The sequence below is a fragment of the Bos mutus genome, chromosome 19 (assembly GCF_027580195.1).
Source record: "Bos mutus isolate GX-2022 chromosome 19, NWIPB_WYAK_1.1, whole genome shotgun sequence".
NCBI lineage: Eukaryota > Metazoa > Chordata > Mammalia > Artiodactyla > Bovidae > Bos > Bos mutus.
In genome coordinates, this window is record NC_091635.1 from 2,258,187 (window position 1) to 2,275,290 (window position 17,104).

Here is a 17,104-nt window from a genome sequence, read left to right on the forward strand (position 1 = left end):
ATGGTGTATAAACTCGAACCCAAAACAATAAAGTAAATGGCAACGGGATCATACTTATTAGTAATTACCTTAAACGTAAATGGGTTGAATGCCCCAACCAAAAGACAAAGACTGGCTGAATGGATACAAAAACAAGACCCCTACATATGTTGTCTACAAGAGACCCACCTCAAAACAGGGGACACACACAGACTGAAAGTGTAGGGCTGGAAAAAGATTTTCCATGCAAATTGGGACCAAAAGAAAGCAGGAGTCACGATACTCGTATCAGATAAATTAGACTTTAAAACAAAGGCTGTGAAAAGAGACAAAGAAGGTCACCACATAATGATCAAAGGATCAATCCAAGAAGAAGATATAACAATTATAAATATATATCCACCCAACATGGGAGCACCATGAGTATGTAAGACAAATCCTAACAAGTATGAAAGGAGAAATTAACAATAACACAATAATAGTGGGAGACTTTAATACCCCACTCACACTTATGGATAGATCAACTAAACAGAAAATTAACAAGGAAAAAAAAAAACATGTATCTATAAAGCTCACTAAAGCAAAGCACAGTAAAATGAGGTATGGCAATAAAAGGCGTTAAATTTATCAAAAAAAAAATAAATAAAGTGCTGAAAAATTAAAGCTGTCAATTCTGTAATAGATATTCATTGAAAGTATCTTTTGAAATGGGGGTGAAAACACCTTCAGAGAAATGAAAGCTAAGGAAGCATGCACGAGCTATAAAAAATGATAAAGTCCTTTATGAATGATGATAATATCAAAACAAAACTGGGAAATACAGGAAGGAGTAAAGAGCACTATGAACAGTCAATACTTGGATAAACATTAGAAACTATTCTCTTTTCTTAATTTCTTCATGGTAAACTATCAACATTATATTGTGAAATTTTTCAGAAAAAAAAAAAAAAGAATATGGTATGACATAGTTCTGTCTTAGATATTATGCTAGTGGGATGAATACTGAAAATAACTAAAGTACCTCATGGTACATATTTTCAAAAAAAAAAAAAAGAAGAAGACCGTGGTGAGAATTTTTCTCTCTCTCTCTGACAGGGGGAGAGGTGAGACAGTAGAGGGGAGAAGTACTTTGTGGGATTAAGGAATATAAATAGTATAAATAACATATGATATATGCACTATTATTATACCCATTTCAAAAAAAAAAAAAGAAAGTAACAACCACAGAAGTAGTGTAGGTAGAATACAGAAGAAGGACGTGATTAGCACGCGTGACTGGAGTCAAGGAAGGCTTCTTGGAAGAGTGTGTATAATCAGTGTATGAACAGTGTTGGTAGCTTATAGGTAGTTGTGACCTGAACACTGTTATACTCTGAGCCTGAAATAATGTAAGATGTCTCAAAAAACATGCCTGTTATGATGGCTGTTATTGACTGTTACTATCAAAAATGGGAAAAATGTAAAGGAAGAAGAGGCAAAAAAGAAAGTGGGGAGAGATCCAGTTAAGAAAAGGGATGCAGATTACCCACAAATGCGAAACTGAATTTTAAAGGCTTATTTCAAAATTATGATACATTTCATTCATAGCAGAGAATGTTTACAAAGGGTAGAAGATAATAAAATGAAATTTGTGTATCTGTTGTTTAAGGGAAAATTATAAAGGATAATTTTTAAAGTTTTTAGAATAATTTTTTTCTTTTGAGTATGTGCCCTTTGTGAAACGTGTCACTTAGAAAAAAATTAATTTTCTAAATTTCTACTTTCATCATCCAGACCTAACGATGGTTCATCTGCTTGGGAGGATGCATTTTATCTTTTCAGACTGAGGAGTTCATTTAAGAGCTGCAGAGTAAACCCTCTCTGGTGGTGGTGGTTTAGTCACTCAGGCGTGTCCAACTCTTGTGACCCCATGGCCGGTAGCCCACGAGGCTCCTCTGTCCATGGGATTCTCCAGGCAAGAATACTGGAGTGGGTTGCCATTTCCTTCTCCAGGGGATCTTCCCAACCCAGGGTTCGAACCTGCGTCTCCTCTCCTGCATTGCAGGTGGATTCTTTCCTCCGGGAAGCCCACTCTACCCACATGCATATTCTGTGACCCGCCTCCTGGCCTGGACTGTCTGGGTTTATGATGAGTTACACCTGTAACTTCTGACGCACCTCTTGCAGAAGTATAGTTGATGTATTATGTCCCAGTCTGCCTTTTCAGTCCACTAAATGCAGACTAGATCATTAGGAGCTGGGCTTTTAAAGCATCATCGTAACACTTGGCACAAGCTCCACCTTCGTAATACATGCTTGGGGCACAACACGGACTTGTTCGTGACGGGACAGCGCGGTAACGTTCAGATCTCTAGGGCTTAGGCCTCTAGCATAACAGAGACAACTGCCCAGGGAGCTGGGCGTTTGGCTCAGTCATCAAGTTTTAAGTTCTCACCACCTGTACGGGAACGATGAAGATGAGAAATTAGAGGAGGCAGTTGTTTCCATGGATGGATTCCCAGTCTGACGAGAAGGACAAGTATGAAATAGAAAGCAGACCACTCACCCAAGATCCGTCAGAACCAGAACTAATGACATGACACTGAATGAGCTAATGAAAAACGTTCATTGAGGAGTTCATTTAAGAGCTGCAGAGTAAACCCTCTCTGGTGGTGGTGGTTTAATCACTCAGGCGTGTCCGACTCTTGTGACCCCATGGCCGGTAGCCCACGAGGCTCCTCTGTCCATGGGATTTTTTTCTGACTATTCATTTTGAACACTGATATTATCATTTTAGGGTCTGTCTTTCATGCATATATAAGTATGTCCTTTAAGTTTTCCGTAACCCACGTCAACTTAGTAAACTCTGCTTTGGTAAACCGAAGTAAAAATATTAAGTCAACCTTAGAAATGCATTCCAATATATAGTCAGTTCAGTTCAGTTCAGTTCATCCACTCAGTCGTGTCCGACTCTTTGCGACCCCATGAACCGCAGCACGCCAGGCCTCCCGGTCCATCACCAACTCCTGGAGTTCACTCAAACTCAGGTCCATCGGGTCCATGATGCCATCCAGCCGTCTCATCCTCTGTCGTCCCCTTCTCCTTCTGCCCCCAATCCCTCCCAGCATCAGGGTCTTTTCCAATGAGTCAACTCTTTGCATGAGGTGGCCAAAGTACTGGAGTTTCAGCTTTAGCATCAGTCCTTCCAAAGAACACTCAGGACTGATCTCCTTTAGAATAGACTGGTTGGATCTCCTTGCAGTCCAAGGGGCTCTCAAGAGAAATGCATTCCAATATATAGTAGGTGCAGACAAATACTGCTTGATGCCACTTATGCATGGGACCTAGAATAGTCAAATTCATGGCGTCAGAAAGTACACTGGGAGATGCCGAGGTCAGGATGGTGGAGAGGGCAGGGAGAATGGGCAGTGAGTACTTACTGGGGACAGAGTTTCAGTTTAGGAAGGTGGAAAATCCAGGAGATGGATGATGATGAGAGTTGCATGACAATATGAGTGTATTCAGTGCCTCTGAACTGGACAGTTATATGGTAAAAAACAGTATGTTTTATGTTATGTGACTTCTACCACAATAAAAAGAAAAACATTAACAAATTTTAATGATAAGGAAATCAAGTTGCTTTTCCCCCTTTCTTCTTAGCTTTGGTGTTTTTCCTTCTTTTTAAAAAAGATCATGTTCTATCGGAGTGTAGTTCGTGTTGTGTAACTGGGGTGGCAGTTCCTTTTGGGATGAGTCTTGAGGGCGCGCCGGGGCGGGCGTGGAGGCTCCAGGCCCCCTGGTGGCAGAGAGCTGCCGCTGCGCCCCCAGGCTCCCGACTCTCTGCTTGCAGATGTCAAGCCCTCCAACGTGCTCATCAACGCTCTGGGCCAGGTGAAGATGTGCGACTTTGGAATCAGCGGCTACCTGGTCGACTCCGTGGCTAAAACCATCGATGCCGGATGCAAACCGTACATGGCCGTGAGTACAGCGCCTGGGGGTGGCGTTGGGAGAGCAAGTGCCTTCAAACCCTGCCAGGAATCACGACCTGGGCGGCCAAGGAGGGAGCACTGAAATATGCCCAAAGCACAAGAAGTATCCTCCACTTTCTTTCTTCTTAAATGTCTCCTGTCTAAAATCCCGAGGCCCTTCCTTCTCTTATATTTGAAAAAAAAAAAATCAGAGGAAGAGGTATACTCTCTGAAAAAGCACTACATAGAGCCCAGTTCTCCACTCTGCGCTGTCTGTTGAGAATAGCAGAGAGAGAGGAATTGCAATTCCCCAGGCAAGTCCGTTACGTTAGTCCCGAGGGAGCCTCGTAGCTGTGAAGATTCATTGCTTTTGGCAGAGACCTTGGGATTCCCTTTAAGTTAAGGGACTTCTACTGTAAATACTCTATTTGGAAATGAACACGTGCTTGGAATTTAAAAGCTTTGTGTCCACGATTACCTAAAAGTGGTTGAGGTTGTTAATACCAGACCGTAGCCCAGTGACTCTTGCAGATTGTTTTCACTGAGTTCTGGACTGTTGGTATTTTATTCATTTATTTGGCTGCCTTGAGTCTTAGTTGCAGGGTGCAGAACTTAGTTGCCCTGCAGCATACGGGATCTTAGTTCCCCGGCCAGGGATCGAACCCATGTCCCCCCCTGGAAGGAGGAAGCTTGACCACTGGACTGCCAAGGAAGTCCCTGGACTGTTGGTCTTTTAAACAAGGAAACTTCAAGGCGGGCAGCGTAATGGTCGACTGTATGTCATGCTCTTTGGAAGGCCAAACTGAAGTTGCTTTTGAGTTGTGAGGGGACTCTGACGCGTTGTCGTCTCCAAGAAAAGATGTCTGTAAGCCCCGTGGAGACATTGGTCTTCACTGTCGTGAGTGAGACTCCTGGCCCGGGAGGCGTGTTAATGGCTCACAGCCGCTCACTTGGCAGCCACTGCCACCCCACCCCCGAGACTTTACTGAGCCAAGAGTGTCATCTCAGTCGTCTTTTTCTGTCTCCTTTCCAGCCCGAGAGAATAAACCCAGAGCTCAACCAGAAGGGATACAGCGTGAAGTCCGACATCTGGAGTTTGGGCATCACCATGGTAGTGTGTGATAATAATTGTGGGCTGGGGGCAGGGAGTATTGGGGCATGAAGCTGCGGTGGGGCAGACCTCAAGAGCAAGAGGTGGACGCCCTTGAAGCTGATCTGAGAGAGCAAGATTGTCCGCAGAGCGGGGCAGCAGAAACACTGAACGGGAACTGGGCAAACCCAGTTCTCTTCATTCCACCTCCAAGGAGTTGTGTGCCCTTGTGTGACGGATGGAGTCACACAGGCAGTCTCACTGTTCTGAGCTGTAAAACGAGAGGGTCTGGCTGCTGTTCCTGAGAGTTATCCTTAGGGTTTAAATTTAAACTACTCTAATCAAGCATGCAGAGGCTCAGGCTACTCCAAGAGCACGAATCTGTGTGGACCCTGATAGAGCTTTTTAAAAAAATTTTTTGTTTTATATCGGAGCGTGTTTTTAGTTGCTTAGTTGACTCTCTTCAATCCCATGGACTGTAGCCCGCCAGGCTCCGCTGTCCATGGGATTTCCTAGGCAAGAATACTGGAATGAGTGGCCATTCCCTTCTCCAGGGGACCTTCCTGACCCAGGGACTGAATCCAGGCATTGCAGGCAGATGCTTTGTCCTCTCAGCCACGTAGTTGATCACAATGTGGTGCTGGTTTCAGGTGTACAGTAAAGTGATGCAGTTTACTTCTATCTATTTTTTTCCAATTCCTTTCCCACTTAGGTTATTACAAAATGTTGAGCCGAGTTCCCTGGGCTGTACAACAGGCCCTTGTGGGTTGTCTGTTTTAAAGACAGCACTGTGTACATGTCCATCCCAAACTCCCAATCTATGCCACCCGTCCTAGACGCTAATATGGAGAGCTTTGTATCCAAGACATGGGCTCAGCTTCTCGGAATATGGTTATGAGAGCAGTCTTGGCTGTTGACTGCAGGTATAGCCCCAGCACATACTAACAAACAGGCTCATTTCCTCAGGCACAGCCCTGAAGTTATACACGGTGAGAGCCTGATTTGTAACTCTGCTGATCGTAAATTTTCAGTGGATCACCGAGGTCTGGAAGGATCCATGGTGGTCCTGGTTCCTTCCCAGACACAGCAGCTGAGTAAATCCCGTGAGCTATTTCACGTCCTTGCCCAGAAGGCACGTGATCTTGTAACAGCAAGGCGGCCTTTACTCAAGTCCAAAAACCGAGCAGTCCTTTGGCCCTGTTTGTTTTCATTCCAGCGTGTGGCCAGCAGATGGCAGCAGAGGTAAGCGTCTTCGGGCGAGAACTGCTTTTTAGACTAAACGTTTGAAAACCTGGCCCCTTTCATCCTGAAGTTGCACACTGCTGGCTCACAGTTTTATGAAGTGCCACACTGGGTTTCAGTGAGGTTATTGTTCAGTCGCTCAGTGGTGTTCGACTCTTTGTGACCCCGTGGACTGCAGCATGCCAGGCCTCCCTGTCCATCACCAGCTGGATGATTACTCAAACTCATGTTCATCAAGTCAGTGATGCTATCCGGCCGTCTCATCCTCTGTCGTCCCCTTCTCCTTCTGCCCTCAATCTTTCCCAGCGTCAGGGTCTTTCCCAATGAGTCCACTCTTAGCATCAGGTGGCCAAAGTACTGGAGCTTCAGCATCAGTCCTTCCGGTGAATATTCCGGGTGGATTTCCTCTTGGTGAGGGGCTGTCTCCCGGACCATGTCACCCCTAGCTCCAGGACGTGGGGGCACACCGCTAGCGAACACGTCATCATTGGCGTCCCCTCTGCACGTTTCACCGGACTGTCCCCGTCCGGTTGCCCTCCGCCTCCTGGGACGACATGGATGCCCCAGCAGCTGCCCGGTACACAGTAGCCCAGAGTCAGCTCTCACCTCCTGTGTACCTCTCCCTTCCAGATCGAGCTGGCCATCCTCCGGTTTCCCTACGACTCATGGGGGACTCCTTTCCAGCAGCTCAAACAGGTGGTGGAGGAGCCTTCGCCGCAGCTGCCCGCAGACAAGTTCTCCGAAGAGTTTGTTGACTTTACCTCACAGTGGTAAGAAAGCGTGTCTCCCAGAAGCCAGGGTGAAGGTGGAAGGGGTCCTCCTGACTTCCTCCATCGGTCTAATCCACGTGCCCACATCCACTCCTAGTGTTGATGGAGTGTATCCTCGTTGCTAAGCAACAAAGATGGCTCTGCCTGGTCCCCGCTGAGCTCGGAGCCACAGAGGGGAGTGTCCCAGCTCAGTCATTCTAGCCCAGGTCCAGAGGGAAACGGGCACTGGGTCTTTGGGGGGAACTCAGAGGAAAGGCCTTAGGGGAGAGTTTCTGGAGGAGATAAATCCTGAGCTGGGACCAGGTGAGGTGTGTGCCAGGGAAAAGGGAAGTGGAGGAGGAGAAGGTGTTCCAGGTGGGAGGAATCTCATGCACCCTGACACAGGCGTGGGAAACTGTTTGATGAGAGGCTGAGCCATCTGATGTGGGCCAGGGCATAAAGAGAGAGGTGGGGGACCCACTGGAGGGCTCGGGTGGGGAGGAGATATGACGCAAAGAATAAGCCTGGAGAAGACGACGGAGGCTACATTCAGAGCTTCCCTTAGGCACCTGGAAGTCTTACCAAGTGATTCTGGTGTTTTAGGCTGATTCTTAGAGAAGGCTTGCTCACTGATGGCTCTGCTTGCCCGGAAGTGGACAGTGGACAGTTCCGGCTGGGGAGGGGGCACGTCTAAGAAGGGAAAAGAAAGTTGGGGGAAGAGATGGAAGGAGCCATACTGATGCCGTGAGTTTGTTTTCATGGAAATTGCTGGTGGAATTGAGGAAACTAGAAGAGGGGATTGTTTTTCTCCAGAAAACCTGGTGATTTCCGTCTGCACGGGCCCCAGGGTGCCCAGCATGACTTGATACTGATGATCATTGCAAGGGATGCTGGAAAAATGATGCCATGACGGAGCGCAGGCTGTGATCCTGGGTGCTGCCGTGCAGCTGTGAGCCGGGGCAGAGGCCGTCGGAGATGCTGGAAGCCCGGCTGTGGTTGCCCAGGGGACCGGCTCTGCTCACTTGGAGCTAAGAAAGGGGCTGGCATTCCGCCTCCCATTGGAGACGCTAGCTTCCCCAAGGTTACCCTTCCTTGGCCTCCACGCGCTTTGGAAGAGGCATTCTGAACACAGCTTTTACTGGAAAACGTGGTAACACCAAGCAGCTGTCTGTTGCTTGTGAAGCAAAGGCCCCTTGGGTTTTTCACCAGCTCTAGGCCCGTCACCCTGGTGCTTTCCCCTAAAGACATACGAGGCCGACGTGCCCTTGTTTTTGTTTTATGCTTGGCTGAATGGCCGGAGAGGCTGGAGTGACGGGCGGCGTGATGCTCGCCTGCTGGATGCCGCTGGATGCGTATCAGCACTTCCCCTGGGCGCCTGGGCGGTAGCCCCTCTCTGCTCTCCTTGCCGGAGCCTCCAGGTGTGCTGTGCACCTGCCCGGCTGAGAGGGCTTCAGGATCGTGCCTTCTGGTTTCAAGGACCCGGTGCCTGCTGTTTGTTCCTCGTCGTCGAGGGTTTAAAGGTCACGGAGGAAAGGGATGATTTGTCTTGGATGGTTCAGACCCGTCATTCTCCAGAGGGGTGGTGAGGAGGAAGGATCTTATTTAAGGAAGCTTTTCAGACTCTCTGCTTTGTAACCTTTCTCCCACCTGGCCCTTTTCCCCAAGATTCTGGGAACTGCAGAAAACTTTGACAAGAACAAAGCTGGTGTGAAAAGCTTGAGAAAGCCAGGTGGGCTGGTGTGAATCCAGTTTAACCTAATGGTTCTCAACTCCCGTTGCCTGCTTATACAACGTGACAGACCTTTCAGGTGTGCCCCTGGGCCTCAGAGGTTCTGATTTAATTGGTCTGGGAGGGGGTGGTCCTGAATACCTGATGGGATGTTCCCACATCATTTTCCTGGAGGCCTGTCGTCAGAACCCCTGACTTATGCCTGCCATCTGTGGACGGTTGTTCTCTTCAGAAAGCTGCTTCTCTTCTACAGTTCATTGAGAAATCATTCAGTTACTTTATTTATCTTTCATCAACTTTTCTTCTTACTTAGAACTTCCCCTAGAGTCAAAGTGTTAAAGCTTTTCACAGGTTTCTTTTGTTTTTTAAATGAAAGCCTTGGAGAACTGAAAGTTCCCTAATTTTCACGTTTGCACGCGTTTGTGAAAGTTGCAGCTTCCTGTGTGGCCGCTCTCTGTCAGCTGCTGGCCAGCCCCGCCCACAGGGCAGAGTGTCTTCACGCCGTTGCCAGGGCTGGCTTTGCGCGCTTCTCTTCTCTCTGTTTAGTCCCAGGAGCTGCATCCTCTGCTGCTGCGCTTTCGTCTGGGGCTTCCGCTTGGTGGTCACACTCCTCTGGTCACTGCTGGTCAGCTGACAGCTGTTGTGGTTGTTCAGTCACTCAGGCATATCTGACTCTTTGTGACCCTGTGGACTGCAGCACGCCAGGCTTCCTTGTCCTTCACCATCTCCTGGAGTTTACTCAAACTCATGTCCATTGAGTTGGTGATGCCATCCAACCATCTCATCCTCTGTCACCCCATTATCCTCCCGCCTTCAGTCCTTCCCAGCATCAGGGTCTTTTCCAGCTCTTTGCATCCGGCGGCCAAAGTATTGGAGCTTCAGCTTCAGCATCAGTTCTTCCAGTGAATATTAAGGGTTGATTTCCTTTAGGATGGACTAGTTTGATCTCCTTGAAGTCCATGGGACCCTCAAACCCTCAAGAGTATTCTCTAGCACCACAGTTTGAAAGCATCAATTCTTTGGCAGTCAGCCTTCTTTATGGTCCAGCTCTCACATCAGTACATGACTACTGGAAAACCCAGAGCTTTGGATATATGGACTTTTGTCGGCAAAGTGATGTCTCTGCTTTTTAATATGCTGCCTAGGTTTATCATAGCTAATCTCCCAAGGAGCAAACATCTTTTAGTTTTGTGGCTGCAGTCACCGTCTGCAGTGATTTTGGAGCTTAAGAAAATAAAATCTGTCACCGTTTCCACTTGTTCCCCTTCTGTTTGCCATGAAGTGATGGGACCGGATGCCGTGATCTGATTTTTGCGGTAGAGTAGGGCATTCATCTGCTATCACTCTCCAAATTATGACTTGATAGAGTCCAGGGTTCTGCTGGCATCCTTCTTTAGCAGTAACATCAGAGGGGGTGAGGGGAGGAGAGAAAACCAAAGCAAGTCAAGATGTTTATTCCATATGAACTTGAAGAAAAGCAGCAACAACAGAGATTTCCTACAAATCCTTCCTTTCTGTACTTATTTTCAAAAAGCGTTTTCTTACTCTTCCTTCCCTACACGTGGCTTTCTTTTTTTATATATAATTTCATTTATTTATTTGTTTATTTTTATTTTTGGCCGTGCTGCGTCTTTGTTGCTGCTCGGCCTTTCCCTGGTCTCAGAGAGGGGAGCTCCTCTCCACTTGTGGCATGCAGGCTTCTCACATGGTGGGTTCTCTTGCTGCCAACCACGGGCTCCAGGCACGTGGGCTTCAGCAGTTGCAGCTCATGGACTCAGGATTGTGTCTCCCGGGCTCTAGAGCACAGGCGCAGGCTTAGTTGCTCCACGCCATGTGGGATCTTCCTGGGCCAGGGATCGAACCCGTGTCCCCTGCACTGGCAGGCATATTCTTCACCACTGAGCCACCAGGGACACCCACGTGGCTTTCTTATCTCAGGGCCTTTAAAGAGTTCCTGAATCAGGAGACACTGGCCATCTAGGCCTTGTTTGGGATTCACAATAGAGAAATGGAAAGGCCTTACACCCTGGTCCTACAGAAGGTTTCACAAATGAGTTTCTACTAAAATGGAATCTTGGCACGCTTGCGTTCTTTCACCATAACCTCATTCAGCTGGACACAGGCTTGGGGACTGAGAGTTGCTCCCTAGAGACCAGCTGAGCCAAGTGCCCCAAAGCTTGACTTCCTTCCTGCTGAGCCTTCAGGCCTGTTTAAGAGCTCAGTGCCCCGTCCACCAGCCCGAAGTCCATTGGAGGTCAGAGACCCACCCAGACGCTGGTCCTGTCTGACTCAGAGAAACAGGCACAAAACAGAGACGATCAAACATAGTTGCTGGCTTGTTCAGGAAGGAGTAAAAAGAGGCCCTGGGTATTTACGAAGCTCAGGACAAATGTATGGCTTGGGAGGCGAGCTGTGTTTTTCTTCTGCAGATGTTCCCAGGAGTCCTTCTGGGAAACGGTCAGTTCGGGGGGATTCAGAGGGGCAGAACCCCTCGGCTCAGCACAAACGTGAAGCTAGCAGTTCTCAGCACGGCACGAAGCTGTGTTTTAGTGTCAGCTACGGTCAGGAGTGTGTGTTGTGGCATTTGGAAGGGGAATTAGGGCAGTTAGCTAATTGCACGCTTGAAAACGACAAGCCACTTGAAAATTCAAAAGTCTGACTCGGATCCAAAAAGAAATTGGTGTAGCTTTGAACTCCACAGTTGTTATTTGGTGCTGAATTTCAAGTGCTTCCTATTCAACGTGGAAAATTTGCTTTTCTCCCTAACCTCACCCTGAGTATTTTGCTATTCTTAGCCTGTGTTTTGAAGTGTTCTTGATTTAAAAGGTGGAGAGAATGGGTTGTATCAGTTATATTAAATCAATAAACAGCTTTGGTGTGCTGTGTAAATATTTTCCGTCAATACTCTGCAGTGGTGCTTGTACATTTCAAGCTTTCTAATCAGAGGCCATAAGTCAAAAATAACCTGTTCAGCAGCAATCTTTGAGGTTTTAGGAATTCTTTTTTGAAAAGATAAATCTTGACGTGTGGCGGAGGCCAACACAATACCGTAGAGCAGTCGTCCTCCAATAGTTGTGTTTTTTCCTATACTTCTCAAAAAAAGAAATAAAAGTAAATCAAAGTGGTTGCTGGGGAACCGTCCTGGGCATTATGGGATGTTGAGCGACAGCCTCGGTTTCTACCTGTTCGATGTGAATTACGGCCCCCAGCACCACCAGCTGCGTTAACCAGAAGTGCCTCCAGACGCCCCCGAGTGTGCCTTGGACGGCAAAGCCACCTGCATCTGGGGACCGCTGGTGGAGCCTTCCGGAGTCGCAGCACGTAGGCACAGGAGGCTTCATCGGTGGGAGCTGGAGGTCTCCTCATTTTGCTCAGAGATGCCTTCCCGGGCCAGCCCGGCCGTGATGCTGCTGGTCTCCTTTCTCACTCATTCTTATTTGAGCCTCAGTTGAGACGGACGCTCTCTCTTCGGCTGTCCAGGCAGTGAGGTCGCTGGGTGTGGATCCGCCCGCAGTCGGCTCTCTGTCCCCGCCTCTGCCTATTCCCCGTCTCAGGCTCCCTGCCCTCCACCACAGAGCTGCCTGGAGTCCATAGGGAGGCTGCTCTCGGCTGTTTTGATTCAAAAAGCTTCCTTTTTTCTTTCATTTCGAGTTTTTTTCAGTGCCAAGCATTTCAGCCGTTTCCCTCTCTGGCTCTGCATCTGGGCCTGCCCTTGATTGTTGCCCTCCATGGAGCGGGGCTCAGGTCACACCTTGCAGGTCTCCCTTGCTCCCCGTGGTGATCAGCGCAAATCCCAGCCACCCAATGTTCTGTCACTTTTTGAGTTCCTTCCACGCCAGGCAGATGTCCTTTCCATTCGTGGATGGTTTTAGGGCCCGTGGGCAGAGGGCTCTGCAGGTTGCCTCGCAAATCATACTTTTCAAAACCATCCTTTCCTCCATTCTGTAACCTGGGGTTCCAACTCCAAATAAACTTTCTTTTCCATTTTAAGGCTGCAGGTGGATGAAGGGGTGGGTCTCTTCTCACTGTGGTTTTATGACTGTTGCCTCTGGTATCAGATGTGATTAAAGGTCTGTGTGTACAGACGGCTGGATGACGGGCGCCCCTTGCGTAGTGCAGGGCCAGCAGGGGTTTCTGAGAAGAACCACTGCTAAGTCCACGGCCAGCGTGCTTTCCCGGTCATCAGCCGAGCGGTCGTCAAGCAGCAGTGACCTTAGGCATTCTACATCCGTAGTGCTTCTGTCTCAAGCAGTTTCAGCAGGGAGCATATAAAAGCAAATTGTACCTGCAAGGAGATCAGAAGCAGAGAGAACCCGGTATTGGAGACAATGAACAGACAACAACTGTAATTTAAGAAACACCTGCCAGGGTCTTTGCAAGAGGGGGTGGATTAAAAGCCGTTTTGAAGGAAAGTGAATATATATTTTGATACATAATAAAAGCTAGTTTTTATGTCATTGGTAAAGAAACATAAGGAAACACACACAGCCTTACCCTTCCTGTTAAGGTACAGAGTGATTTCAAACATCGTTGGGAAGTGTAACAAGAGGAAAGTCAAGGCAGGAGATTTATGTTTTCAGTACATTTTTAAAGGTGGTTCTGTTTGGTCTTCTGCAGGTTCTGAAATCCTAGTCTAGTGGAAACACAGATGGTTTCTAGATTTTAATGTGATTTTTTTTTTTCCTTTAAGCTTGAAGAAGAATTCCAAAGAAAGGCCAACATATCCAGAGCTTATGGTGAGTATTGTTAGGGGGTATAGATGAGTCCATACTAACAGTTGGAACAGGGGAAGTGAATGACATCTAAATCATGATCTGGACTTCCCAGGTGGTCTAGCGGTTAATTCTCTGCCTTCCTAATGCAGTGGGTGCCAGTTCGATCCCTGGTCAGGGAGTTAAGATCCCACGTGCCTCGTGGCCAGAAAACCCAAACATAAAACAGAAGCAGTATCATAACAAATTCAACAAGGACGTTAAAAATGGCCCACATTAAAAAAAAAAGTCTTTTAAAAAAGAAAGTATTATTAAAAAAGAAAAACGCAGTCAGGCATCATCTCACATCTGGAAGGTTTGAAAGATAAGAGAGGAACTCTGGGGAAGATGCAGAGAAAAGAGGCTCCCTGGTGGGATGTGAACTGGTCCAGCCAGGACAGAAAACCTCACAAAATTAAAAATAGCACCATCTGATGATTAATGATTCCACTTCTGGGCACAGATCTGAAGGAAATGAAATCACTATCTTGAAGAAATAGCTGAACCCCCAAGTTCACTGCAGCATTATTTATCTCAGCCAAGATGTGGAAACAATCTGAGTGTCCATTAATGAATACAGAGATAAAGAAAACATAATACATATGCACATACACACACAATGGAATATTACTCAAGCATTAAAAAAGGAAATCCTGTTATTTACAACAACGTGGGTGAAGCTTGAGGGCATTATTCTAAGTGAAATAAGTCAGACAGAAAAAGCAAATACTGCATGATCTCACTTAAATGTAGAATCTTAAAAAAACAACTTACGGAGCATAGACTGGTGGTTGCCAGGGGTGTGTGGGCTGGGGGCAATGGATAAAGGTGGTCAAAGAGCACAAGTTTCTGTTTACCAGATGAGTAAGACCTGGGGTATAAAGCACAGCATGGGGACTAGCGTTAACACCACTCGACCATATACTTGCAAGTCGCCAGGAGATGAGAGAGCAGAACTGGATGGTCTCAGCAGATCCCATGGATTTTCAGTTCTTCTGGTTAAGCTTGAATTTAAGTCTGAACCATATGTCGACTGGATGACTGAATAGATGCTGGGAAGAGTTTGAGGAGAGACGGACTGGGCACCTTTGTCCCCTTTAAAAAGGCAGCCCTGGGATTTTCCTGATGGTCCAGTGGCTAAGACTCCACGCTGGTACTGCAGGGGACGTGGGTTCAATCCCTGGTCTGGGAACTAAGATCCCGAAAGCCTCACAGCCTGGCCAATAAATAAATAAATAAAAATAAACCAATAAAATAGAAAGGCAGCCTCGGGACTTGCCTGGTGGTCCAGTGGTTAGGACTTTGCATTTCCACTACAGGAGTCATGGGTTTGATCCCTGCTCAGGGAACTAAGTGGAGAAGCAAATGGCAACCCACTCCAGTATTCTTGCCTGGAGACTCCCAGGGACGGTGGAGCCTGGTGGGCTGCCATCTATGGGGTCGCACAGAGTTGGACACGACAAGCGACTTAGCAGCAGCAGCAGGGAACTAAGATCCTGCATGTCACTCGGCGTGGCCAATAAATAAATAAAAATTAAAAAAAATAATGCAATGAAATATAAAGGCAGCCCATGGGGACTCAGCATTCAACTAACACCCACAGTTGAGGCAGAAGGGGAGATGATTCATGCTTGAGAAGATCTTAGCCTGCAGCACGTTTGGGTTCAACATTTCCCCTCTGCTTATGTAGATAGTAGCCAGTCGGGGGCCTTTTCAATCCTGGCTACTTTGTTTTAGAATTCTTGTGCAACCCCCAGAGCATTTTAAACTTTGATTCCACATAAAGTGCAACCCGCATAGAGCGGTTTGTGGGGGGTTCTCTACTCTTGTTTTCAAGGTGCCTTTGTCACTTTTTCTTCAGATGAAAGTATGTTTGCTTTATGTGTCTGACTATTGAAAATGCATACCACGTTTTCCCCCTTCCAAGTGGCTGCTTATCAGAGGTTTCAATGGAGCACACTTGAGAAAAATTGCGGAGTCCTCGCTTAACACCCTTGGGCAACTGATGTTGAAGCTGCCTTTGCACTCTGTCCGGACACCGTGGGCTCTGGTGGTCTGGCATTAGGGCTGTAGTTCCGTGCGGGTCACCACCCCCACCCCCGCCTTTTACGGTGCTCATCTTCATGGCACTGGGATGACTTGCCTTGTGAGGTCATGACTGCCTCCTGCTTTCCGGTGGGACTGAGGTTTCTCGGTGGAAACTCTGAGTCCAAACGCTTCGGCTGAAGCCTCAGGAAAACACATGCTGAGAGGCGACTGTTGAGGTTGTAGGAGTTGGTGAAGAGGTAGAAAAAAAAAAAAATCCTCTTTCCAGGTGAAGAACAGTATAATTAAGGCCCCAACCCAGACATGTACCTCTTATAGAAATCCCAAATGTTTTTTGTTCCCTGTTTGGATTGAGGTGTGGACAGGAAGGTCATCTCATTTGCTTTCTCTTTCAAGCTCCCACTGAGGGCCGTAACTGAGTAGGACTTGCTCTATGGGGTATGGGGCCAGCCAGCGTTTTTATAAAGAATTGTTGCATAGACAAGGTTCGGGCTTCCCAGGTGACTCGTGGTAAACAAACTGTCCACGCAGGACACGCAGGTTCGATCCCTGGGTCGGGAAGATCCCCTGGAGAAGAAAATGGCGACCCACTCCAGTATTTTTCGCCTGGAGAATCCCATGGACGGGGGAGCCTGGCGGGCTACAGTCCGTAGGTTTGCAAAAGATCGGACAACAAGAAAGTAAATACTTCAGGCTCTGTGGGCTGCTGCGACAGCTCGACTTCTGCTTTAGCGTGAGAGCTGCCATAGCCAGTGGGTAGACACAGGAGTGCGGCTGTGCACCAATAAAACTCTGTTTCAGAAATAGGCAGTCCGCTGGATTGGGCCCCCAGTTCATCCATTGTTGACCCCTGTCCTAGATGGAAACCACCAGAAACAAAACCCAGGTGATGCAAGTGATGGTCCAGGGAGGTGATCATGTCCTCTGAATGTCCTGGGATGTCCTAGATTGAACCACATTGTTCAACAGAGATGATGTTGTTTAGTTGTTAAGTTGTATCCAACTCGGTGACTTCATGGACTGCAGCTTGCCAGGCCCCTCTGTCCATGGGATTCTCCAGGCAAGAACACGGGAGTGGGTTGCCATTTCCTCCTCCCAGGGATCTTCCCCACCCAGGGGTCAAACCTGCGTCTTCTGCATTGGCAGGCGGGTTCCTTACCATCTGGGCCTCCAGGGAAGCCCTAGGCAGGGCTGACTGACCTAAACTGTGGTCTTGCAGGGGAGCTGGAGACTCTTAGCGCTGGTGGCGATGCTCCAGGCTGGGTGTTAAGTTCTCCCTGTACCGGGCCCCTCTTCCTTAATTAATTCATGGCTGCGCGGGGTCTTCGTTGCTGCGCACGGCCTTCTCGAGTTGCAGAGGCCGGGCGCCTCTCTTCGTCGCGGTGCGCATGCGCCAGGCACGCCGGCTTCAGTAGTTGTGGCGCAGACGCTCTGTTGCCCCGTGACACGCGGGCTCTTCCCGGACCAGGGATCGAACCCGTGTGCCCTGCGTCGGCAGGCGGGATTTTTCACCACTTGACCACCAGGGAAGTCCAGTGCCCTCCCCCCACCTTCTGAGATGCTCAGCCTGG

The 17,104-nt window shown here is 48.0% G+C and overlaps 1 protein-coding gene across 6 annotated transcripts in view; it reads left to right on the forward strand.

The window, feature by feature from the left end:
- The window catches only part of MAP2K6 (mitogen-activated protein kinase kinase 6), a 150,971-nt gene that overhangs the window by 89,796 nt on the left and 44,071 nt on the right, over positions 1–17,104 (forward strand). For all 6 annotated transcript variants that reach the window (XM_005899317.2, XM_070388994.1, XM_070388992.1 and 3 more), the window contains exons 8-11: positions 3,809–3,936; positions 4,960–5,037; positions 6,889–7,028; positions 13,427–13,472. In XM_005899317.2, the coding sequence (XP_005899379.2) occupies positions 3,809–3,936; positions 4,960–5,037; positions 6,889–7,028; positions 13,427–13,472 (392 nt within the window). The remainder of the gene's footprint in view (positions 1–3,808; positions 3,937–4,959; positions 5,038–6,888; positions 7,029–13,426; positions 13,473–17,104) is intronic.